Source organism: Salarias fasciatus, chromosome 16, assembly GCF_902148845.1.
Source record: "Salarias fasciatus chromosome 16, fSalaFa1.1, whole genome shotgun sequence".
Taxonomy (NCBI): Eukaryota; Metazoa; Chordata; class Actinopteri; order Blenniiformes; family Blenniidae; genus Salarias; species Salarias fasciatus.
The window spans coordinates 5,004,316-5,029,971 of record NC_043760.1 but is presented as its reverse complement, the minus strand read 5'-3'; the positions used below and the strand labels follow the sequence as shown (position 1 = coordinate 5,029,971).

At 47.2% G+C, this 25,656-nt stretch overlaps 1 protein-coding gene across 1 annotated transcript in view; it reads left to right on the top strand.

Moving 5' to 3' along the window:
* LOC115403321 (titin-like) overlaps window positions 1-25,656 on the top strand; it is a 164,738-nt gene that overhangs the window by 45,689 nt on the left and 93,393 nt on the right. Inside the window, 24 exon segments of the mRNA XM_030112182.1 lie at window positions 1,900-2,190; window positions 4,075-4,362; window positions 4,598-4,732; window positions 4,807-5,089; window positions 5,171-5,354; window positions 5,725-5,805; window positions 5,909-6,176; window positions 6,512-6,580; window positions 9,963-10,081; window positions 17,549-18,146; window positions 19,327-19,725; window positions 19,858-20,136; window positions 20,377-20,646; window positions 20,758-20,897; window positions 21,274-21,400; window positions 21,561-21,827; window positions 21,920-22,186; window positions 22,299-22,562; window positions 23,134-23,273; window positions 23,361-23,487; window positions 23,565-23,831; window positions 24,035-24,301; window positions 24,385-24,651; window positions 25,266-25,405. Of these exon segments, the coding sequence (XP_029968042.1) occupies window positions 1,900-2,190; window positions 4,075-4,362; window positions 4,598-4,732; window positions 4,807-5,089; window positions 5,171-5,354; window positions 5,725-5,805; window positions 5,909-6,176; window positions 6,512-6,580; window positions 9,963-10,081; window positions 17,549-18,146; window positions 19,327-19,725; window positions 19,858-20,136; window positions 20,377-20,646; window positions 20,758-20,897; window positions 21,274-21,400; window positions 21,561-21,827; window positions 21,920-22,186; window positions 22,299-22,562; window positions 23,134-23,273; window positions 23,361-23,487; window positions 23,565-23,831; window positions 24,035-24,301; window positions 24,385-24,651; window positions 25,266-25,405 (5,537 nt within the window).

The following is a 25,656-nucleotide window of genomic DNA, read 5'->3' as shown; positions in this document are numbered from 1 at the left end:
TGTGCACGTCAGCTGGATAAAGGATGGAAAGCCCATCGGGGCCTCTGACAAATTCAACGCACGAACGACGGACTCCACGTGCATCCTGAAAATCCTCAATAGTGACCGAGAAGAAGCTGCTGGCGTGTACACGTGTCGAGTTTCTAACGCTGAAGGTTCAGATGTCTGTGATGCTCAGGTTATCCTAAAAACCACCAAGAAAGGTACTGCCTGAGCTGATGGTAACAGCTGCAGAAATCCCAAGTTTCATTCATCTCCTATTCCTGTTCCCAGAATAAGTCAACACCCCAACAGTCTGGCATTCCTAATTTCTGACAGTCAGACACCCCTATACTCCCACAGTCTGACAGTCCAACAGTCCAAGACCCCTACAGTCCATGGTCTGGCACTTTAAAAAAGTGACATGCCTACGTCTCTATTGTAACAGTGGGGTGGACATCGTGATGTTGATAAATCGGTTATTTCAACATTTTTTTTTACTCTTTTTGTTGTTTTTTTGCTGGTAAACAATCAAACACGATGAATATAATACAACAAATCCAACTGTCTGAAATGAAGAAACGAGCAGGATGAAACTTGGGTTCTGTGCACTGACCTTCATCAATTATAATTACAGATTAGAGCTTGAATTATAATTGTAGGTGCTGCTGGATCTGCTTCTAACTCCCGCTAACACTACTCCTCACAGAACCTGCTCGCTTCATCCGGAAGCTGGAAAACATCACATTCAGAGTGGGCCAGCCACTCACACTCAGAGTCGCATTCGTCGGCAATCCCAGGGTGAGCGTGAGCTGGAAAAAAGACGGCCGCCCAATCTGGGCCTCCTATAAGTACAATGTGAAGACCACAGACTGTAGCTGTGTGCTGGACGTCCTGAACAGCGATCGCGAGGAAGCGCGTGGAAGATACACGTGTGAAATTTCCAATGCTGGAGGCTCAGACATCTGCCACGCTTTTGTCCAACTAGGTAATACTAACCAGCAGCTGACGCATCACGGCTATAATCTGTAGTGGTAAAGACTAATGCCTCACATCGCTTTATCCAGCTTCATGTAGACGTAAGGCTTCCTCCATGCACATAGGTTCGCTGTAGGGAACACGATGGACTCTTCTGGACAGAAACACACTCTTTGGTCCTCTGGCTTCTATAACTGATTCACACGTTGCTTCTCTCAGAGCCCGTTCACTTTGTCAAGAAACTGGAGGATGTCTCACACGAGCTGGGTAAACCGCTGACGCTGGAGTGTAGGTATTCCGGCAGCCAGCGCACCTATGTTACCTGGAAGAAGGATAACAAGCTTATCTGGGCGTCTTACCAATACAACGTCAAGACCACCCACTCCTCCTGCATTCTTGAGGTCCTCAACTCTGACCGGATGGCTGCTGCGGGAACATACACTTGTGAAATTGCCAATGCTGAAGGACATGACACATGTCATGCTCGCGTTAAAATAGGTAACCCTCTAACCGGCATCTCGTTTCCCACTTGAAGTTTTATTTTCTAACCCTTTCGTCCGGTCCTCGTGGTTCCTGTCGGTAACAGAACAGTTTTGTCCGTGAAGCATCCTGGGTTGCGTCGTCGATGTTCGGGAATGGTTGTCCTTGTGTCCAGACAGTTTTTGAACGTTTCATGGATGTCTGAGAGCATGTACTCCTCATGGTGGTCAGATGAAAACCTACTTGCCTGATGAATCCTTTGGTCGGACAGTTTTCGTGTTTCCTTTTTTGTTTTTCAAGGTTGCGTTCTCTGTATTGGCCTCTGTGTTTCAGGTTGTCTTCATGTTGTCTCTGTGCATTGCCGCCATGTTCTCCCCTCTGCTGTGGTGAAGGCCCACTGGCCTGGTTCAAACATTTAGGCATAACAATGTCTAACTTGCTGCATTTTCTCCCCTCGAACAGAACAAAAAGTCCCTCCAACCTTCACCAAGAGGCCCTCAGAGTCCATGGTGGACTCGGTAGGTAAGACAGTGAAGATGGAGGGTAGGGTGTCAGGCTCTCAGCCTCTGACCGTCACCTGGTACAAGGACAACAATCAGATCACCCCGTCTGGAAAATACGATGTCAGCTTCCAGAGCAATGTGGCCACGCTGAGCGTGAAAGACTCCAAAGACACTGACAGCGGCTTGTACATCTGTGAAGTCGCTAACGATGCTGGCAAAGCTTCCTGTCGGGTTTCTCTTTCCATCTCAGGTATGAGAACAAGCTTTTAACACTATCTTCTCCAAACTGAATTATTGTTGAACATCATGTTTTTTTGTAATTTTGTAAATAGTGGTTGCTTTCGAATTGTGTAGCTGTGTGCTATCCTCCAAGTTTTTAGTCCTTAAGTCCTGTATGCTCTTTCCCAGTTTTCGCAGTGAAAAATGTTCATCCTGTCTTTCCCTAAATGTGTGTGGATGATATCTCTGACTGTGTTGAAGAGCTCCTATATTTCCAGTTTTCCCATTGTTCCCAGTGTCCACAGTTTTCCCAGTATTCCCAGGGTCCCCTGGGTTCCCATATTATTCGTAGTGTCCTCAGTGTTCCCAGCATTCTCAGAATTCCTAGTGGTCCCAGTGGCCCCGGTGTTTCCAGTGTTGTCAGTATTGCCAGTATTCACTGGATTATTGTTGGAGGGCTCAGAGTGAGCTTTAGAAACTTCAGACTTTTTTTTCTAGGATCTCCGAATGAAATGTCCAATTGTAAAAGGGATTTAGGTTGTCGAAGGTGTATTGGTCACAGTCATAGATGCAGATTAGACGGTGAGAGTTACAGAGAGTGATGCCAGAGCAGGGTCAGAATATTTCTGAGGTTTGGAAAGTTTCAGTATAATGCATGTGAGATCCTCAGGCAGTGGGAGGTTACTGTCCATAGGTATAGTCAGAGCTCAAAGCAGGATCATATTGAGGGGAAGTGAGCTGATGTGAGTGAGAAAGAAGAAGAAGTTAGGAATAAAACCCATGTTAGATTTTCCTAGGTGGTAAGCAGCAGTCATTACAGACAGAGATGGGTCATCCACTCAACAGATGTACACACTGATACAGAGACCTTCCAGTTTTCACAGATTATCACGAGGACTCCTCACCATGTGTGACAAGCAGACAGGCAGAAACAAACCCATGTAGAGGCATCATTAAGCTGAGAAAAGTCACAGGTTTACCATGTCTCTGTGAAACAGAGAAAAATCAAACTTAAAGTAGAGGAGGAAGTCTTGGAGCAGTTATCGCTTTCAAGTGTGGAGGCTTATTAAATGTTGACATTGCTACAGTTGGTAGTGATGATTAGCCACCCCAGGTTAAGTTGGTAAGTTGAATTCTGTTGGTGGATGAAGGAGGTCTGGAGGGTCTCCGTGCTCAGCAGAAACTCGGAGTCCATGGTCTTCAGTGGGGAAGCACAGAGTGGGTCATTCCACTGCAGCCAAACTAAATGCTCCTTGGATGACTGCTCGGTTTTCAGCCAGCTGGAAGTGCTGTGACGAATAAAATATACTTTTGGCCATGCTTCTTGAACCATCACGCTTGTGATCAAGAGTTCTGAAGCTCTGAAAATGACTTTCCCCTTCTTGAAAAGAGAACTGCCACCACTGGTGTGAACTTGATGTGTCCAATAGAAGTGTGGTGTGTCTCTGCCGCCAGACCTTCTATTAGATATAGAGTTTGAGCCTTTTCACATCCTTGCTTCAACAAATGTCAGGTATCACTTTCCTAGGTGTCAGTAGACATTTAGAACTTTCATTAGGATGTTCAGTGGAGACAAATCAACATGAAACATGAGTCTGACAGACTTGGATTTGTTTATTTCATCTCAGGTTTGTTCATCTGGTTGTAATGACTTCACCTCCTCTTTCACTAACCTAGAGTCATACTTTTTTATTGTATCACAACAAATCTTGATAGGGTTACCTCTGTTCCTAGTAGTTGATCCATATTTTATCTTCATATTGATCAGAAATATGTTCATCCATGATAAAAAGGACTCTGTTATCATTTGGTCTGTGGTTTACCTGGATGAATAACACTGTGTCTCCATCAGTCTGTGTCCACAACAAAAGACACGCAGCTGAACCTGTTCACCCTCTTCCCGTCTCTCCATCAGAAGGTGGCCAGGCTCCGAAGTTTGACACTCCTCTGGAGCCAGTGTCGGTTGGCGAGGGTGACAAGCTGAACCTGCGCTGTCACGTGACTGGCACCCCTCCTCTCACCATTCAATGGATGAAGGACCGCCGGGAGCTCAGGTCCAGCGGAAACACCCGCATCACATTTGTGGGTGGGACAGCAAACCTGGAAGTCAGCCAAGCGTCCAAGAGCGATGCCGGAGATTACCTGTGCAAAGCTAGCAATGCTAGTGGGAGTGACTTCTGCAAGTCCAGAGTCACTGTCACCGGTGAGTACCTGCAGTACAACCGCCCCCCCCACCCCATTCACCTAGGAGACACCCTGTAAACCTGAAGACATAAAGGTGTCCTTATAGATCCACTGTGGGATAATTACAATCAATAACAGATTGACAGCACTGGAGTTTCGATTAAAAAAAATACACTGACTCGATTCCCCATCATGAGACATCAAGATGTGAAATTAGTGACTGGATGAGTTTGATACCTTTACAGATAAGAAAGTGAAACCATCCGCTGCGGAGCCCGCTGCCGCCCCCGCTGCCGCCCCCGCTGCCGCCCCGGCTCCCGCTGCTCCAGTCAAACGGCTTGATAATCTGTTCTTCATCGAAGAGCCACAGAACGTCGCCGTCACAGAAAGTGAGTCTGCTACAGATTGCTTCTACCTGCTCATTTCCAACATCCCAGTCTAACCCGATCCCCTGTTTCTGCAGAGGGAACCGCAACCCTCATTGCCAAGATTGGAGGTGACCCCATCCCCAGCGTGAAGTGGATGAAGGGCAAGTGGAGGCAGATGACCCACGGTGGACGCATCTCCCTTGAACAGAAAGGGCAGGATGCCAAACTGGAGATCCGAGACGTGACCAAGTCTGATGCTGGCCAGTACCGCTGTGTGGCCACCAACAAGCACGGTGAGATTGAGTGCAGCGCGGACATCGAGGTCCGCAAGAAGGAGGAAGCAGGAGGACTCGGCGACCTAAGGACCATGCTCAAGAAGTAAGACAAAAAGATATGCCCATCTGAAGGTCCAGAGGAAGGAGCACAAGAAACCAAGTCAGTTTTCTGTTTCCATATCAGAACTCCATCCAAGCAGAAGAGTCCCAAAAAGGATGAGGAGGTGAACATTGTGGAGTTGCTCCGAGGCCATGACCCCAAAGACTACGAGAGGATTCTGCGAGAGCATGGCATCCATGACTACAGAGCCATCCTGCAAGCTGTTGAGTTCCTCAAGAAGGAGAAGGAGATGGAGACCTCCAAAGTGGTGAGACACTGGGGTTGGACATCTGATTGTCTCTGAACACTGTTCGAACCAGTTCTATCCTGGCTTTGGACCGTTTTGGATGTGTCTCCCACATTTTGCACACAGTTCACGTCTTCTTGTCTCAGACTTTGGCAGACAGTGGTGTTCCGTGTGGTGGGTCTGTAATCTGGTCTTCCTCTTTTGGTCTAGGGTGGTCTGTGGTATGTGTTCTGTGTGCCTGTCATAGTTTTGTTGTGTGGTGGATTTGTGAGGAGTCTGTAGTGTGGCGGGTTTGGTGGATCTGTATTGTGGTGGGTCAGTATTTGTTCTGTGGTGGATCTACAGTGGGTCTGGGGTCTCTAACTTGTGCTGGACCTTTGTCCTGCTGCAGGAGGTGGAGCGTGGAGGTCGTGTTGAAGAGGAGGACATGGCCAGACTGATGCAGCAGCTGGAAGGAAGTGTAGCAGCTGAGGTAACCACAGCTGCTCCGATCATCACTTACTTCATAGTTAACTAGTTGGCTCGTCGTTTAGTTCATAATTTGAATGATCTATTTGAAATCTCTCTCTTTGCAGCCCGTCTCAGTGATTGAAGACATCTCTGACCAGACAGCCACAGAGAACCAGAGTGCCACCTTCCAGTGTCAGATCCGCATCAACTACCCAGAGATTGCGCTTACCTGGTATAAAGGTACAACGAAGCTGGACAGCAGTGACAATTATGAAATTAGCAGCGTGGGTGACCGCCACTTCCTGAAGATCCGCCACTGCCAGCTCAAAGACCAGGGCAACTACCGTGTGGTGTGCGGCCCCCACATCTCCAATGCCAAGCTCAGCGTCACAGGTACGAATCCCGGGATCGAATCCCAGGACCAACCGTCTGTATTTGTGTGAAACTCACTGAGTCTCTGTTCACGGCTTCTGTTATTCTCTTTAATGTGGTTCAACACCAGTCATAAACGTAAGTCACAGAAATCCCAAACATGACTAATGACTTAAACATTACCTACAAATGTGTCCAAATTCAAAAGTCATAGACATACAAGCTTCATGTGTGAGTTTTCCATTTCCTGTATGTTTTGTCTGCTGCTTGGTCTGTTTCCTGCTTCCTCTCTACTGGCCTGCCAGGCTTCCTTTGTGGCCCATTTCCTGTCTAAATGGACTCTTTCCTTCCGGCAGAAGCCAAAAGGCCTGTTGAGGAGCAGGTTTCAAGGAAGCAGGTGGAGATGCGAGGAGACGTCCCTGAAGGTATCGCGGCCTGTTGAGCTGTGAGCTGCTCTGCCATAGAGGCGTAAAGGCATAAAGGCCTAGAGGCACATGTCCGCTGTCCTCACTCTGCTTTTAAAGGCTTCCTGCTTCATTTTCTGCGTGTGTGTGTGTGTGTGTGTCAGCTCTTATTAACCTCCTCTTCCACGTCCTAACCTACACTCTCTCCATCTTCTGAGCAGCAGACGCTTACAGGAGAACAGACGACAGAGCGTCTGCACCTGAAGCACCTATTGTGGACACCAAAGGTACCACAATACCTTTTCTTCCTCCCTGTCTCTCCTGTCACACCTACTTTCTATCTCTTTTTCGTATTGTCTTCCACTTGTGAACTTCCTGTGTATTCCCTGTCTTCTTTCAGTGGTATCCCTGCGTATTTCATGTATTTTTCCTGTGGTCTTTTGGTGTATTTTCTCTTGTCTTTTGATTCACTTTCGTCAACTTCCTGTTGTCTGTATGTGATATCCCTTTCACAATTCCGCTGTACATCCTGTCACCTTTAGGTGAACTTCCTATGTACATCCTTTCTTCTTTGTGTTTTGTTATGTATTTTCTGTCTTCCTTCTGTGTTGTCAGTGTGCATTTCCAGTGTACTTACTGTTATCTTTTGGCTTGTACTTCCTGTCTTCTATATGTGTTGTCCCTGCATATTTCCGCTATACTACCTGTCATCTTTTGGGGCGCTTCCTGTCATCATTCTGTCTCCTTTCTGTATTTTGTCCCTGTGTGTTTCTGATGTACTTCCTGTCATAATTTGTTGAACTTTCTATGTATGTTCCGTCTTCCTTCTGTGTTGTCAATATGCATTTCCAGTGTACTTCCCGTCCTCTATATGTGTTGTCCCTGTGAATTTCTGTTATACTACCTGCCATCTTTTTGGGGTGCTTCCTGTCATCACCCTGTCTCTTTTCTGTGTGGTCTCTGTGTGTTTCCAGTGTACTTCCTGTTATTCTTTTAGTGCACTTCCTCTCGTCTTTTGGTGCACTTTCTGTGTGCTTCTTGACTTCTTTCTGTGTTGTCCCTGTGTATTTCTGGTGTACTTCCTGTCATCTTTTTACGAACTTCCTGTCTCCTTCCTGTGTTGTCCCCATGTTGTTCCCATGTGCTTCTTGTCATCTGCTGGTGAACGTCCTGTGTACTTCCTGCTGTCTTTGATGAACTTCCTGTCACCTTTTGGTGAACTTTGTGTATCTGTCATGTATTTCCTTAGCACCTTCTGTGCACGCCCTGCTCTTCCTCTTGATGTCTGATGGTGAAGCATCTTCCTGTTCAGTGTTCAGTTCAGCTGTAGGGCAATTGGTGTTGCAGCAAGTATAAAAACGTTAAAAAAAAACAAAAAACAGTCTTTCATAGGAAACATAGAACACTTTAAATTTCGGGAGGAAGAGGTTAATACATGTTGAAACAGCATCAGTAGTAGTGACTCAAGAGAAGTGTAAAATAAACAAAAATAGTTTGCCTGTGAAAGTCTGTCAGCTGTAAAATCAAGGTTGTTGCTGTGCCAATAATCCAGACTGAGGAAAATAAGGTCAAATTAAGTTTACTTTAGTGACAACTGAGCACTTGTACCTGTGACTCTTTATACAAAACAGTCCAAGCTGAAAGCCAAAGGCAAAAAATAGAAGTCAGGATGTTGGGGATTGGAGCAGAAACCATCAAAAAGCGTGGGAGCTGTAAGAAAGGATGACAGCTGTCTGGAAGGAGGGAGCTGTCTGTAAGGACTTGAGCTGTCTGAAAGATGGGAGTTGTATAACATTCCTGATTATTCATCAGCTGTATATATGTGGTAGTGTGCTGTGTTGAACTCCCACAATCTTACTGCCTGTCATTAACCGGTCAGTGCATTTTTTGATGAGATCCTGAGATTGCGAAACCAGCAGAGGACAGAAAAGGTCAGCACTGATCATGATCATTGATCATTTAAATAAAACCATCAAAGCCTGATCGATGTAGAACTTAGAATATTTCCACAAACAAGATACTTACTGTTGGTCTCTTTTTTTTTGTGCAGATTCCTTGAATGATGTGAAATTCAGCTTGTTACTCATAGTAGTCTCGAGACATTTATTATCATCAACAGTCTCTACTGCTTGGCCTTTGATGTTTTTTTGACTTGTGCTATGAAGGTTCCGTCTAAAATCAATGCATGTGTCCTGGTTTTCTGTACATTGAGTTGAACAACAGCATTGTCACGTCAGGTTACAGATTTATCATGGGAATGTTCATGGTCATGAAGGAGACTGACTATTATGGTGTCATCTGCAAATTTGATTAAAATTCTGTCATGATGTTGACTGTGAATAAAATGTAGAGGAGAGGGGAGAGGACAGAATACTTAGAAAATATCTTTCCCGATGTGTATCCAGTCACCCTCTGTGCTCTGAAGATTCCAGCCTGAAATATTAAACTGTAGGTTAAAATTGTGAACACGTTTTTCAGTTAAAATGTGAGTCTGGATTGTCTGTACAGCAGATGAGAAATCCTCAAATAGCAGCTTAGTGTGGCTTTGCACCCTTCAAGATTTTTAAAAGCCATAAATTGGCAGTGGCACCCTCAACTCCCAGACCAGCCTGGTATGTAAACTATAAAGGGCCAAGTAGATGCTCAGTCTTGGTAAGAAGTTCTCTCTGAATCAGTCTCTCAAAGGACCTCATGACAAGGGAAGTCAGCGTGTTGATCTCTACTCTGTTTTAAAGTGGCAGACGAGAGGAAGTGGCCAGCTGAGGAAGTGCTGAGAGCTCCGGCTCGATGGGAGGAGACAGCTGAAGGTAACCTCCATCTTTAATGGCTCAAGGCCTTCTTCCACTTCATTTATTTATTTGTTCTGTGTCAGATTACAACAGCAACAAAGTGATTCAAAGTGATTCAGACATTTACAAAGACAACATGGCAGTTACTGACTGGATTGAAATTTTTTCACATGTCTAAAGTAAGTAATTTAGTGATACAATTTAAAATGTTGCCACAGAAATGGAAGCAGTTGATTAATTGTTTCCCCTTTCCCACTGTGACACTTTTTAAATTGAGATTTCAGCTTTAATCTCATAGCTTTATAAGATGACTATTTAAATGTCAAGTTTTTGTTGTTGTTGTGCTGTTTCTGAACAACAACAACAACAACAACAACAACAACAGTATTATTCTGGCTGTGACCCAGTGGTTGGTGCGGTTGCTTTTGAAAGCAGATTTGAGCTTCTGGATGGTTTGAACATCCTCAGTCTTTTTCTCTGGTCCAATTTCTTCTCACTGTGTGTGAACATCTTCCTTTGGTCTTGTTTGTTGTGTTCCTTTTCAGTCCTTACTCTTCAGTTTGTGTCTTCTTTTGGTGTCTGAGTGACCTCGTGTTTCTCTGTTAACCTTGAAGAGCCTTCAGTTTACCCCAAACCTGAACCAGAACCACAGATGGTTCCCAGAAAGGAACCTCAGCCACCCATGACTACCGAGAAAGCACTACCTGCTGTCCCCGAGCCCAAGCAGGCCAGAGTGAGTCCTGAAGCTCCAGAAACTTTGAGGAAGACTGAGGAAGCGGCTAAAGCCAGAGGTAACGTGGTCCACTCTTTGGTTTCCTGCTGTCTTTCTGGGCAGACCTTGTGCTGTGTTTTATACGTTTGTCTCTTGTTGTTGATCGACAAGTCTCAACTCTTTAACTCATGTTCTTCGTTCTAACCTCTTGGCCGGATCTTTGACAACTGAACAGTGTTTCTTAAGTTTAGAGAGAGAACTAAACATAGAAAACTTTTCTCCAAACCAGAGGAAGTTACAGCTCAGCCAGTTGCTGCCAAGACACAGATTCCCCGGAAAAAAGAGGCTGTGATCTCAGGTATAGAGGGCCAGTGTCTGTGTGTGGTGGTCTGTGTTCATGTTTCTTTGTTGTCAGTGCTTTGCAGAGTGATTCAACACTCTGTACCTAAATGTTCTTTAAAGTGCCAGAGCCACTGAAGCCAGAAGAACCAGTTGGACGACATTCAGCGATTGCGCCTGAGCATCGTCCAGCTGAAGGTACTGGCCACAACGCTGCAGTGGCTTTGCTTCGTCTCTCAGACTCTCAGTGGTTGACTGAGGATTAAACAGTATGTCCTGCTCTTTTAATGCAAGATGTTCCAAGACCAAAGGAACAAGATGTCCAACCACCTGCACCAAAAGCCCATACCGTCGCACCCAAAGGTACCGCCGAGGTTCTCCTTTGTTTTCATGTGCTGCTCTGCATGTTGTGTTTCTTGTTCTGTACACTTTTTTATCAACTTCTGCTTCCGAGTTCACATGGAGAGCAATCCTCTCCTCGGTATCTTTTACAAATATCTTACAGCGCTCGTTAGAGTGTGACTTCTAAATGTGAAATAATGTTCTTATCAACAAATCTTCTTCCAAGCTGTCTCAGAACCAAAGACACCACAGCCTCCCAGAAAACCTGCTCTTAAGCCTGAACCAGAACCACCTGCATTCATCCAGGAATCAGAAGAACTGATTGTTTACGAAAAATTGGAGATTCCTGAAGAAGCAAAGAAGGTTCAAGAGGAGTCAAAGAAAGTAGAAGTAAAGAAGATGCTTGAACGAGAGGAAGTTCCACAAACACCAGAGAAAGTCCATGAAGAACCAAAAAGGGCTCCGCAAGCACCGAAAAAGGTTACTGAAGAACCAACAAAGGTTAAAGAAGCACAGAAAAAAGTCATAGAGGAGTCAAAGAAGGTTCCTCAATCCCCACAGATTTCAGAACCACTGAGAAAGTTTCCTGAAACTTTGGAAATGGTTCCTGAAAAACCAACAAAGGTTCCAGAAGAAGAAATCTTTATTCCTGTAGCACCACAGAAGGTTCCTGAAGCACAGCAAAAAATTCCCATAGAACCAAAGAAGCTTCCCAAAGCACCAAAGAAGGTTCCTGAACCAGAAAGCAAAATTGTTATTGAACCCAAAAAGCTTCCTGAAGCACCAAAGAAGGTTCCTGAAGCAGAGCGCAAAATTCCCATAGAACCCAAAAAGCTTCCTGAAGCACCAAAGAAGGCTCCTGAACCAGAGAGCAAAATTGTTATTGAACCCAAAAAGCTTCCTGAAGCACCAAAGAAGGTTCCTGAACCAGAGCGCAAAATTCCCATAGAACCCAAAAAGCTTCCTGAAGCACCAAAGAAGGCTCCTGAACCAGAGAGCAAAATTGTTATTGAACCCAAAAAGCTTCCTGAAGCACCAAAGAAGGTTCCTGAACCAGAGCGCAAAATTCCCATAGAACCCAAAAAGCTTCCTGAAGCACCGAAGAAGGTTCCTGAAGCAGAGACCAAAATTCCCATAGAACCCAAAAAGCTTCCTGAAGCACCGAAGAAGGTTCCTGAAGCAGAGACCAAAATTCCCATGGAACCCAAAAAGCTTCCTGAAGCACCGAAGAAAACTGTGGAAGAACCTGAAAGAGGTCCAGCACCCAAACCACCGCGACATGTGGAAACACCACAACAAAGTCTTCAGCAGTCAGGTAGATATGAGAGCAGTGTGGATGTCTCAGCAACTCACTTTCTCATCTAGAGTTCAGACATTCTTCTACTAACTTCTCAAAGGTTCCGGTATGTGTTTGTTTGTGTTTTTGTGCGTGTGTTTGTGTGTGTAAGAGGTTTTCTCTGACTTCTTGTCCTGATATTTCTTTGCTGTGTGTTGTTCTCCTCTTGGCCACCTGTGCGGTGCTCATCTTCAGTCTTTGGTGAACTCTTAACATGGGCACCCAGCCCTCTGAAGATGGACCTAACGAAGACAACAGAAGAGAACATTCTAGAAGAAAGAGCCCAGGAGAGGAGCGAGGAGCTGAAGGAAACTCTGAAGGAGGAAGTAATCAAACAAACCAGGGAGGAAGTTTGGTCATTGTACTCTGAAGGTCATCGCATAGAAGACACCAAGCTAGCAGAAGACTCTGGAGTTCAAGAAGAAGATCTAAGATATGTTTTCCTACAATCCAAACCAGTTTCATTGTCACCCCCTGAAAGGAGCTATTTTGTGAAGACAGAAGATCCTGACACTGGCATTCCAACTAAGCGGGAGATTACTCCTCAGCGTGGAAAACTCATAGAAGTCCATCCAGATCAGAGCAAAGTCCATGAGGGATTTTCTCCAGTCCATCGTGAAGAATATGTCTCTCCTGAAGATGAACCTGCTGAAACTGAAATCTTACCAGAAACACTCACAGCACAAGAAGAGGCTCTGACAAAAGGTCACAGAGTGGGAGAAGTTCCATCAATTTCACCTCCACCAGAACCAGATGCCTCCCAAATTCCTCACAAGCCCATCTCCGTCCACCCAACAACAGCTACCATCACAGAAGAGGCCACACGACCAAAGGGGAGGAAGTCTCTGAAGGCAGCACCCAGGATAACTACCAGGGCTGAAGAAAAGGTCTGTCCTGAAGATGTTGTAACTCCTGCTTCGGGAGCACAACTCATCCCAACACCGATTCCACATGAAGGTTTCTCTCATGAAGAGTCCATAGAATTGATGTCCTCAACTCTCCCTAAAGCAGCTCTGAGTCCCGCAGAGGATTCACCCCCCGAACCAGTGACCAAACCCAGAAAACCTCCTCCTGAAGACCACAGTCCTCTTACCAAAAGACCAGAAAGTAAATCTGAGTTACCTCAGTTCACCCAGGTGGCTTCATCCAGAAAACCAGCTCCTCCTCCTCAAAACGAAGTCTCAACCATCCAGAGACTAGTGGAAACCCCCAAAACTGCTCCACCGGCAGAGCCTGAAGCCAGAAGACCAGAGGAGGGGAAGGTCCAACAACACACTCCGGAGACAGGTATTCTTAGAGCCGCTCAGGCTCGCAATCGCCAGAAGATCAGCCTCTTCATAGTTCTTCTCACTTACTGAGCTCACTCATCTTCACTGTGAAACCAGGAGAAGGTTCATCAAGCACTAACCAGCACGTTCACCTTCATCCAGTCATCTAACTGAATCTCCAAAGGGCTGCTCAGTGCTTCTTAACTAACTACATCCTCTTCATCTTTGTCATCCTCCTTCGGTTGCACCTCTTCTTGATTGTGTTGTTCTCTTCCGTCTCTTAACCGTCTTCAGCTCTCAGTCTGAACTGCTTCTTTTCTTCATCTTGATCTCGGCATCTTTTATGTCCAAAGTGACTCCTACAGAGAAGAAGGAACCATCTGCACCGAAACCTTCAACTCGACCATCACCTCCTGCTCCTGCTGCTCCTGCTGCTCCTGCTCCTCTCGCTGCTCCTGCTCCTCTTGCTGCTCCTGCTCCTCTTGCTGCTCCTGCTCAAGGCGGAGCTCCCCCTTCAGGTAGCTTGTTGTTTGTGCAAGTCATTCATGTCGTCTGATGCGTTGATAAATGTTTCCTCTTGATTGTTAAGTGTTGTTTGTGAGCTCTGTGTCTTGCTGGTGGTGAACTGGTCTTCTTGTCTTCTGAAAGTATCTCCTCCAGAGGAGAAGAAACCTTCTCCACCAACAGCAAAACCTTCACCTCCTACTGCGCCTCCTGTTCAGAGAGTGACTCCTCCTGCAGGTATCTTCTTCACTATTGATGATGATTGTGTACAAATATGTTCTGTCTGTCTGGTTCCTCCTTCTTGGCTCTCAGCCTCCGTCTGCATCTCTTTCCCACAGCTTTCTTAAACCTGACTGACCATCTTCTGTTCTTGGTCGTCATCTTTGCATCTATTATTCTGAATCTTTTCCCTCCAGATGAAAAGAAGCCTTCAGCACCAACAGAAAAACCTTCAGCACCAGCAGCAAAGCCTGCAACGCCTGCAGCTCCTGCAGCACCTGCAGCAAAACCTGCAGCTCCTGCAGCTCCTGCTGCACCTGCAGCAAAGCCTGCAGCTCCTGCTGCACCTGCAGCAAAGCCTGCAGCTCCTTCAGCTCCTGCAGCAAAGCCTGCTGCTCCTTCAGCTCCTGCAGCAAAGCCTGCTGCTCCTTCAGCTCCTGCAGCTCCTGCAGCGAAGCCTGCAGCTCCTGCAGCCACCGTTACTCCTCGTGCAGGTAGTTTGTTCTCTGTGTGCTGTTGTTGTGTGACTCTGTTTCAGTGTGTTGGACCTGCCGCTGGTCTCTCTGTCTTTGTATGCTCTGATGTCTTCTGTTTTCCTGCTGGTGACTGTTGGTGTTTTGTACTCTCAAGTTTCTCCTCCAGTGGAAAAGAAACCATCTCCACCCACAACAACGACACCGTCAGAATTCATTGCAGGTATCTTTCCTTCTGTTTGCGTTTACTTCCTGTCTGATGTCAAATGTGTTGGGTCATACCAACAGTGAGTTTTTTACGTATGTTGTCCACATCTTTCTGACGGAGATCTAACTGAGTTGGCGTTCTTGTAGCTCAAGGTGTTGAAGCGGAGAAGACAGTGTCTCCTGCAGGCGAAAGGCTTTCTCCAGAAGGTAATGCTGTGATGAAGCTTCTGCTTGTGTGAAGTTCGTCTTCTTCTCTTTTGTCACACATCTTTAATGTTGCACATTAACTGTTTCTGTTGAGTGACAACTGACTCACGCTGTGGTGGTTGTCTTTAAGTCCGACAGAAGTTCACACTGAAGTTGTGACACAGTCATATCTTTGGACTTTCTTCTGGGAACAGCAATGATGCATGTCTCACCCTCTTTGGCTGTGGCTGGGGCTTTTGTGTGGTTGTCTTTGTGTTGTGTGTACTTACACTGATTTAATTTACATGATTACAGACATGGAACCAGTCTCAACACCAGGACCCACCAAAGGTATCAAAACTCAGCTTCTTTCTTCTTTAAGATGCACAGCACGTCACAGTCAAGAAGTTGACGCTGAGCCTTCACACATATTTCTGGTTTTGCCTACAACTGTGTGATTTCCCTTTTTGAAAATTGAACTTAAAAGTGTCTTCTTTTTCTTCTTGCACTTGTTATAAATTGTGTCTTTACTGCCTTAACCACAGTGCCCCTTCATAAGCAAAAGGGCCAAATTCCAATTCAGACTCCTGAATCACTGAAGCAGAAGAGTAAATTCACAAGAAAACCCAAAGAGAAGGAACCGGAGCCAGAGGTCGTGAAGCTGAAGAAGGTCCCCGTGAAACCCCCAGAGCCCGAAAAACACATCGTTACTCAACAAGCAGAAATAACAAAACATCAGGATGAAGAACTTTGGGTTCATAAACTCCATGATAGAGAAGACCGAGAGATAATAACACTTGCGAGAACTGAGCGAGTCTTCACTGCCACAGAGGAGACATTTCAATTAGGACATGCAGAGGAAGCTCAGAGAGTTTTAGTGGAAAGCAATGCTGAAGCTTGGACAAGAACAACAGAACCAAAGGAAGAAAAGGAACCTGAGTCTCTGAGTGTAACCAAGAAGAAAATAACTAAACTCCCAAAACCAGAAGAGCAGAGAGAGTCTATCCAACTGAAACCTTTTGAAAAACATCAAGAAAAAGAACGAGAGTCTGCTGAACTGACACCAGTGTCCAGTAAACTCAAAGAGCCTCGGACGGAAACCCGAGCTAAAAAAACTGAAGTTTCACAATATCACCAACAAGAATTATCAGTCTCTGGACTTCACCACAGAGAAGAAGGAGAAACCACAGAGAAGGAGAGCATTCAGTCTGTGGAGGCTAAAGAAGCTGCAGTGGACAGAAAATATCAGGCAGAAGAACCAGAACCTCAGAAAGAAGAAGAACCCCAACCACCAAGTACAGACAAGAAAAAAGTGACCAAACTGCCAAAACAAGAAGAGCAGAGAGAGTCTGTTAAACTAAAACCCTTTGAGAGACCAAAAAAGCCAGAAGAGGAACTTGAGAAGATCACACTGAAAAAGGTGCCAACAAAACCCAAAGAGCCGGAGAAAGAAGTCGTAACTCACAAAGTGGAAGTCACCAAACATCAAGATGAAGAACTTTGGGTTCATGGACTCCACGACAGAGAAGACCGAGAGATAATAACACTCGGAAGAACCGAGCGAGTGTTCACCGCCGAGGAGGAGACGATCCAGTTAGGATATTTTGAAGAGGTAGAAAGAATTGCAGTGGAAAGCAAAGCAGAAAAAGAAACTAGGACAGTAACTAGAAAACCTCAGAAAGAAGAACCGGAACCACCAAGTGTAGACAAAAAGAAAGGAGCAAAAGCACCTCCACCAGGTCCACCAGGGGACCAGAAAGAGTCAGTCAAACTGAAAACACCTCAGAAACCTAAACAAACTGAAACAGAACCAGAGAAGATCAAACTGAAAAAGGTGCCAACGAAACCTAAAGAGCCAGAGAAAGAACTTGAAACTCATAAAGTGGAGGTGACGAGGCATTACGACACAGAAGTAACAGTGCAAAAGCTTCGATATCGAGAAGACCGGGAGATAATAACTCTGGGAAGGACTGAACAAGTCTTCACTGCAACTGAGGAAACATCTGAGCTTGGGATTATGGAGGAACCCCAAAGGCTGGAGACAGCGGATGAGAAATCAAGATGGGAAAGAACCCCAAAAGCACCGAAAGACCAAGAAAGTGAGCCAGATTTAGCAAAGAAAAAAATTAAGATACTGCCAAAGGACCATGAGGAGCCAGAGGTGGTGACATTGAAACCATTTCAAAAACCTCTGGAACAAAAAGCCCCTGAACCTCCCAAAGCTCAGACTGGAACTGATGCAAAGACCGACACCGAGCGTACTCCACTCACCAGAGCTGAGATCCCAACCAGAGAAAAACCCACGGCTGCTCCAAAGCACAAGGAGCCAGAAGTTCCTCCACCACCTGCAGATGTGATTCAAGACGTCACGGACAAACGGGAGGTCACTCCAAAGACGGCCGAAAAGCCAACAGCTGCAAACAAACTTAAAACAAAACCCAAAACCATCTCCACACCAGAAAAAGAGAGAGAACAGGTTGTGTTGAAGCCAGTCACCAAAGTCACCAAGCCTGAAGAAAGTTCTGAACAAGTCCCAGAGGAAGAGAAAAAGAGGCCTTTAGCACCCAGCAAAATTCCCCAGAATGAAATGGCTAAAGAGCCAACTGAACTACAGACGAGAGGACCAGAAAAGCCCACCACACCGTCTCCTCCAAGCCAAAAGGCCAGTCCTCCAGAGCAGAAGAAGGCAGAGAAACAGCCTCCACCAAAACAAACCGAAGCATTAAAGAGAGTCGAACTCAAAAAGACTCCCTCACCCCGAGTAGGAAAAGAGAAGGTTGAAGAACAAAAACCCCTCAAACCTGCTGAGCTGCTCAAGAAGGTGGAGCTGAAAAAGACCCCATCACCAAAGGAGCCGGAGAAAAAGACTCAAGCTGACAAAGTTCCGAAGATTCCTAAAACTGTTTCACCAAAAGACTCCATTGAGGCAGTCACCCTGAGAAAGGTCCAGAAAAAACCATCGCCAGAACCAGAATCTGTGAAGCCTGAGAAAGAGCAGATCCCCCTGGTGAAGGAGGTATCTCCTGGAGCAGTGCAGATGCAAAGAGTCAGCACCCAGCCTGAAGAGGAGGTGCTGGAAGAGGAGGCTGAAGAGCAGGACAAGGAGGAGGAGGAGGAGGCCTGGGGCTGGGAGCTGGTTCCCCCTGAAGACTGGGAAGGTGAAGGGGTGGATGGGGCGCTGGAGACCCCGGGTATGCCCGGCGCCAGACGAGGTGAGGCGGAGGTCAACCAGCCAGTGACTGTAGAGCACCCTCATCCTCATCTCAAGCGGCCTGTCACCTAATCCTCATCACACCCGAGTCCTCCCTGAAATCCATGCAGCCATCGTCCACCCGTGCTCATCGTCCATCCACAGTTCCAGTGTCCATTTGTCTGTTCTTCATCCATCCTTCTGTGAACGCAACAATCACCCTCCATCACAACTCTGAATCAAGTCCATCCATTCAACTGTCTGTTTATCCAACATCTGCTCATCTTGTGATTATTGTTCCTCCCATTCTTCATTTCGTCCGTTGTCACATCTTCCACCACATGAAGTTTGTCCTTCACTGTGTCTTCAGTCATTCAGTCTTTGACTCATTCTCATGTTCCATGTTTACATCTGTTTGTTGTCCTGAGTCCTTCGATCATCTGATCTACATCTTCTTCACTCACTGTCTAATGTCTGATCGTAGCTCTAGCATGTTAGCAGTTAGCATTGCTAAGATCTTGGGTCTTTACCTCAGCTGGAGTTTGGAATCAGCACACAGGAGTTCCTCCCCAGAGGAGTTTACATCATGTCTTCTTCTTTCTGATCCAGATGGGAAACCATCCGAGGAGGCAGCAAAGGGCCGAGGCCGAGGCTTCGGGGGTGAGAATCTGCTGAAAACACTTTGGCTCTTTGCAGTAGATGATGAGCGCTAACTGGCTTCATTCACAGTTTCTTTTCTTTTTGAGTATTAACCCTTTAATCTGGGCTCAGAGGCTGGGCTGGACTAAACCCAGATTTGATCTGATGCGTTCAGGATCCAATCAAATCTTCAGGCTCTTTCCATGAGCTCTGCTTCCAACTGACGTGACACACACCTGCTGCTTTTAACGTTAGCATGGACACTCTTGTGTTTGTGAGTTTCAGCCTCACACTTAATGTCTCAAGCTTGTTGAGTTAATGTTTGTGTGTTCTTGTTGTTGTGTGTCTTTGCATGGTAGGTGTAGACAGAACCTTAAATTCTGAGCTGCTCTGACCTTTTAAAGGTTCATTTGTGGTTCCATGAGATCGGGTTAGGGTAAGGGTTAGCTAACTCTGGAACCCTAACCCATGATGTTTGGTTGATGGTAGGTGTCAAATTTCCACCTTTTAATCTCTCCCGCATGTGAAACTAACTCCAGGAGTTTGTGTATCTGATGTTGCAGCGAGACAGACGCCGTCTCCTGGTGATGGAGGCAGAGGGCGGGGCCTGAGGCCCGGCGGGAAAGGCCCCTCCCCTCCGGAGGAACCGTTCGGAGGCTTCAAGCTGAAGGCTGTCCCTCTGAAGTTCATCAAGAAGCTGCAGGACATTGTTCTGCAGGAGGCGGAGTCCATCGGCTCCTCGGCCATCTTTGAGTGCGAGGTGTCGCCCTCCACCGCCATTGCCTCCTGGATGAAGGACGGCAGCAACCTGCGAGAAGGACCCAAACATAAGTTCACCTCTGATGGCAAAGACCGTAAGCTACACATCGCCGATGTGCAGCTGTCTGATACCGGAGAATACACCTGTGTGGCCAAGAATGCAGGGAAGGAGATCACCTGCACGGCCAAGCTCATCGTGGAAGGTAAACCCAGTTCATCCCACACTAAAGATCGAAACTCCTCACATTGTTTCAGAGTTCCACCTGGAAACACACAATCCTGAGCGCACACACACACCTGCTGTTTTGAGACGAACACTCTGTACCTCCTCACAGAACTTCCTGTGAAGTGGCTCAGCGAGCTGGAACCTGAGACCACCTGTATGAAGGGTCAGCCCATGTATCTGACCTGTGAGCTCAACAAAGAGAGAGACGTGATCTGGAAGCGTAACGGCGCTCCCTTGAAGACGCGTGCCGGGAAGGTGGCCATCAACGTGATCGGCATGCAGCAGGCCATCACCATCCAGAACGCCACCGAGGAGGACGCCGGCGCCTACACCTGCGAGGTGGATGGGCAGGAGGACGTGAAGACCACCACCAACGTCAAAGTGATCGGTAAGAGTGAAGGCTGAGGGGGTTGAGAGTTTGAACTGATCTGATTTAGAGAAAGTGAGTGATCCCTTCTGGACTTCCACACCTCTTCCTGTGCAGGTGCACAAGGTAAGACAGAGAGAGATTGATTCATGTGTCCTCAGTTTTGCTAACGGAGACTTCCCTTAGCTCAGTAGGTCTGTGTGAGTCCTCCTCAGTGTTTAGCGTGACCCCTGTTTGAGTCCGTGACCCCCTCCCCTGCAGAGATCATTAAGGACTGGCTGGTGAAGCCGCTGAGGGACCAGCACGTCAAACCAAAGGCCAAGGCGACCTTCAAGGGCGAGCTCTTCAAGGAAACTGACAACTGGAAGTGGTTCAAAGGCGACACGGAGCTCACGCCTTCAGACAAAGTGGAGATTGCCAAAGACGGAAAGAACGTGACGCTCACCATCAACAACTGCCAGCCCAACGATGTGTCGGACTACACCATTGAGGTGGAGGACCGCCGATACTCGGCCAAGCTGACGCTGGGAGGTCGGTCAGATTTACACTAACAGAGGGCTGAATCAGTAAAATAACAGCAAGATAAGAAAAACTCTCCAGGTCTCAGAGCTCAGACTCTGATTGTGAATCTGTTTGTTTCAGAGCGCGAGGCGGAGATCCTGAAGCCTCTGGCCAGCGTGGAGGTGGTGGAGAAGGAGGAGGCTAACTTTAATACAGAGATTTCAGAGGACGATATTGTCGGTGAATGGAAGCTGAGAGGACAAGTCTTAGCCAGAACTCCGGTAAGAGTCGTCAACACAGCAGAGCACCGAGCCACTTCTCTGGGGCGCCAGTTGTCATTGTTCTGCGTGTTTTAATATTGATATTAACATTGTTTTGATAATAATTAAGCTCCAAATTATAATGTGAACTGACAGTTGATTCATGTCTTATTCCTGTTCTGAGATCTGCTCTGGAGTCAACATGTCACACCCCAGTCCGACGTCTCTCTGTTGTTTACCGGCTCTCTCCATTTACCAACCCGAGTTTGTTCTAGTCCGACAAACCAACACATGGTGCGGTGGCAGATGACCCTCCTGGAGCGGCACGGCAGGCCACACCGGTCCTCTGCCTGTAGTTTGACTGTAGTTTGTCGAACCCCTCTTCTTCCTCTTTCAGACCTGCGATATTCGATCAGAGGGCAAGAAGCGCTTCCTGACCCTGAAGAACGTGCAGCTGGATCAGGCCGGCGAGGTGTCGTACCAGGCGCTGAACGCCGTCACCAGCGCCATGCTGACGGTCAAAGGTGAGTCGGCCGCAGTCACACGCTTCCCCCCTGCTGTGTTGTCTGCGCTCTTGTGCTTGTACGTCTTGGGAAAAGTGTTTTCTCCAACCGAGGATGGTAAGAAAGGTGTCTGCACTGCTTCTGCTTTGTGAATAACGGACCAATGGTTGGCGTCTCCCAGAAATCCAGATGGGCTTTGTGGAGCCTCTGAAGGACGTGTCGGTGCCTGAAAAGAAACAGGCTAAGTTTGAGTGCAGCATAACTAAGGATGTGACAAAAGTCATGTGGCTCCGAGGAGCCGAGATCATCACCCCGAGCCCCAAATACGAGATCATTGACGATGGAAAGAAACACATGCTGATCATAAACAGCTGTGAGTTTGACGATGAGTCCGAGTACACCATAGAGGTGCTCGGGGAGAAATCCTCCGCTCGGCTGTTGGTAGAAGGTAAGTGGCGGTCGGCAGTCCCCCGCTCGGCATCGCTCACGTTTTCTGTGTGCTCACTGTGTGTCTGTGTGCGCTCACCTCATGTATTCCAGGCATGAGGCTGAAGTTTGTGCAGGCTCTCCAGGATCAGACCGTGAAAGAAGGTAAAACGGCTCGCTTTGACCTGGAGCTGACTCATGAGAACGTGCCAGTGGTCTGGTACCGAAACGAGATCAAACTCCACGTGGGCCGCACGGTGCTCACACATGTGGAGGGAAAGAAACACACACTAGAATTGAGGACGGTGACTCTAGATGATACCTGCCAGATAAAGGCAGAGGCCAAAGGAATTTACTCCATGGCAAAACTGACGGTCATAGGTAACGGCACCCTCTTCACCGGGCTGCTTCCCGGCGGTCGTCTCTCTGAGACCGAGGTCTCTGAGCTGTGTGACGTCTTCTGACTGACTGCTGTTCCTCGCTCTGCCTCCAGAGGGAGACGCAGTCTTCGTGGTGAAGCTGCAGGACTACTCGGCCACGGAGAAGGAAGAGGTGACCCTGGACTGCGAGCTGAGCAAAGACGTCCCCGTGCTGTGGTACCACCAGGAGAAGGAGATCACCGCATCCAAGACGGTGGTCATAAGGTCAGAAGGCACACGCAGGTCTTTGGTCCTGAAGAAGGTGGAGCAGAGCGACAAGGGAAGCTACACCTGTGACTGTGGGACCGACAAGACCACGGCCAACCTCAGCATTGAAGGTAACTGAGGCAGACACGTGACACAAAGCAGAAAAAAACAGTCTTCTTGATTACCTCCTAAAATGTACTTTGAACTTCTAAAACTGTCTGAGGACCAGAACACTTCCAAATGAAGTTCTCAACCAATACGTATACCGAGATCACAGAAGTTACTGACATGAAGTAGTGAAACGTGTTGAGTGAGACAGGAAAGAGCAGTGCAGGTTTCCAGCTGTCTAAACCTACAACAGTGTCTCTAGAAAATAGTCCAGGGTGTCCTGAAGCAGCTTCATTCAACAGAAAACCTTGAAAGTAGAGACCGTGTCGGCCTCCCTAACTGACACTGGGAGCTGGTTCTACATGCCTGACAGCTGAAAGCTCTGCCTCCTGTTCTACTGTTAGAGAACCGAGGAACCTCCAGTAAGCAGCACTCTGAGAACAAAGCGTTCTGCTGGAGCATGTGGGACCAACATCTCTTTAAGATGTGATGGGGCCTGGTCGCGAGGAAGGATTATGAATTATTTTCTAGATTTAGCAGGAAGCCAGAGAAAACAAAAATCCCTGTCTGACTTTATTTCTAATGTTTTTTTAGCACGTGACATTAAAATCGTGCGACCGATTTACGGCGTGGAGCTGTTTGATGGAGAGACGGCTCGATTTGAAGTGGAGATCTCGGAGGACGACGTGCACGGCCAGTGGAAACTCAACGGAGAAATCCTGAATCCTTCTGCCGTGAGCATCTGACCTTTGACCTCTGCACATCTCCCGTGCATGTTTCTGTCTGAGCTACTGAGTTTCCGTGTTTCTGTCCCTCCACAGGATGTTGACCTGATCGAGGAGGGCGGCAAACACACGCTCATCCTCTACAACTGCAAAGTGGCCATGACCGGCGAGGTGTCGTACTCTGCGGCTAACGCCAAGTGTGCTGCCAACCTGAAGGTCAAAGGTAACCGGAGATCAGAGTTCGCATTGGCTCCTAGAAACTCCTGAAGGATTCATAACTTCTGGCCATTTCTATCTCAGAGCTTCCGCTGAACTTCCTCACGCCGCTGAGCGACGTTCAGGTGTACGAGAAAGACGAGGCCCGCTTCGAGGTGGAGGTGTCGAGACCACCAAAGCTCTTCCGCTGGCTCAAGGGCTCCCAGGAGCTGCAGAGCGACGACAAGTACGAGATAAACCAAGAAGGAAACGTCTATTGGCTGCTGATCCGCTCGGCCGCCTACGATGACGAAGCCAAGTACATATTTGAGGCCGAGGACAAGAGGACCACTGGCAAGCTGGTCATCCAAGGTAACGGCAGGACATCCTGTAGGGCTAACTTATCTGATTGAGTTAGCAGTTGTAAAGCTAACATAGACCCACTGTTTATGTGGATTGAAAAACAAGCTTGATTATTTTTAACAGGTAGGGTTTCTCATGGCATTTTAGTTTAGTGAGAAATACATCTCTTTGTTATCGCCTCGGTGCTAGCAGCTGCCATTTCTCTGCTGCAGGTATCCGCCTGGAGTTTGTCAAACCAATCAAAGATGTGACGGTGAAGGAGCGCGAGACGGCTGAATTCAGCGTGGAGCTTTCCCATGACAATGTCCCGGTGGCGTGGTACAAAAACGATGTGCGGCTCCACCCTAGTAAGGTGGTGCACATGTCGGATCAGGGGAAAGTCCACACTCTGGCCTTCAAGGAGGTCACCATCGACGACACCTCCATGATCAAAGTGGAGGCCATGGACAAGACCGTGAGCGCCATGCTCACTGTCATTGGTCAGTATCGGCACATCTTCTCTGGGCATCTGAGCGTAGAAATGTCGATGTTACAGGAGACGTTGTTCCATGTTGTTCGACAGAGGGCGACCTGTACTTCACCACCAAGCTGCAGAACTACACGGCGGTGGAGAAGGACGAGGTGCGGCTGGTGTGTGAACTGAGCAAAGCCGTGGCGGACGTGAAATGGTTCAAAGACGGGAAGGAGATCACGCCATCCAAAAACATCGCCATCAGCACCGACGGCAAGAAACGCCTCCTGACGGTGAAGAAGGCCGAGAAGAGCAACATCGGCGCTTACACGTGTGACTGCGGCTCCGACAAAACCACCGCCAACCTCAACATCGAAGGTAGGGCCCGGTCCTCTTTGGAGGTCGGTCCTGGTCCTCTGTTCATAAAAATACGTCTAGTAAAATTTTCAGAAAATAATTTTCAGAAAAGAAAAAATAAATCCAGTTGAAGGAACAAACAGAAAGTAAAAGTTTGAAAGATTATATTGAAGTGAACATTCCGATGAAGAAGATTTCAATAAAACTGATGGTTCTGGCTGATGAAGGCAGTGACCAATAAATCCTATACAGTGATAAACAGGAGTTCATCAGACCAGAAGACTTAAGAGGTCAATACTGACATCAATACAATGATCAGTACAGAGATCAATACAGAGATCAATACAGCAAGGTCAACAGTGAGATCAATACTGGGATCAAACAGTGAAGTAAGGTTGAGTTAGAATAATAGAATCTCGTTCTTTGGTTCCCGTCACAGCTGCTGAAGCTTCTTCGTTCGTTTCTTTAACTTCTTCAACTTTCCTCACTCAGAAGCTTCTTGGAGAAACGAGACAAATCAGTTTTCTGGTCCAGATTTTCCAGAACTTTGAGATTTCAGCCTGTGATGAAACAGAGTGAAGTCTACTGATGCTCACCTGTCACCTGAAACTGACGTGTCCTCCATGAACCCACAGAGCGGGACATCAAGGTGGTCCGGCCGCTCTACAGCGTGGAGGTCACCGAGACGGAGACGGCCAAGTTTGAGACGGACATCTCGGAGGAGGACGTCCACGGGAACTGGAAGCTGAAGGGCGAAGCCCTGCATCAGTCTGCCGTCAGTCCACACTCTGCAGTCACTTCACAGCAGGAGACAGTCTGTTACACCTGAAGAACATCAGGGCGTTAGTTAACGTCAATAGAACACCGATTCTGTTTGATGAAATCAATAGAAACAATCCACAATCCACATTGACGCTCATCCTGAATCGCATGTGACTGCTTAGCTATGATAGCATTTTCATATTCCACAGCATTCAACACACACACTCACACACACACACTGTGTTTTTTGGGCTTGTTTGTTCT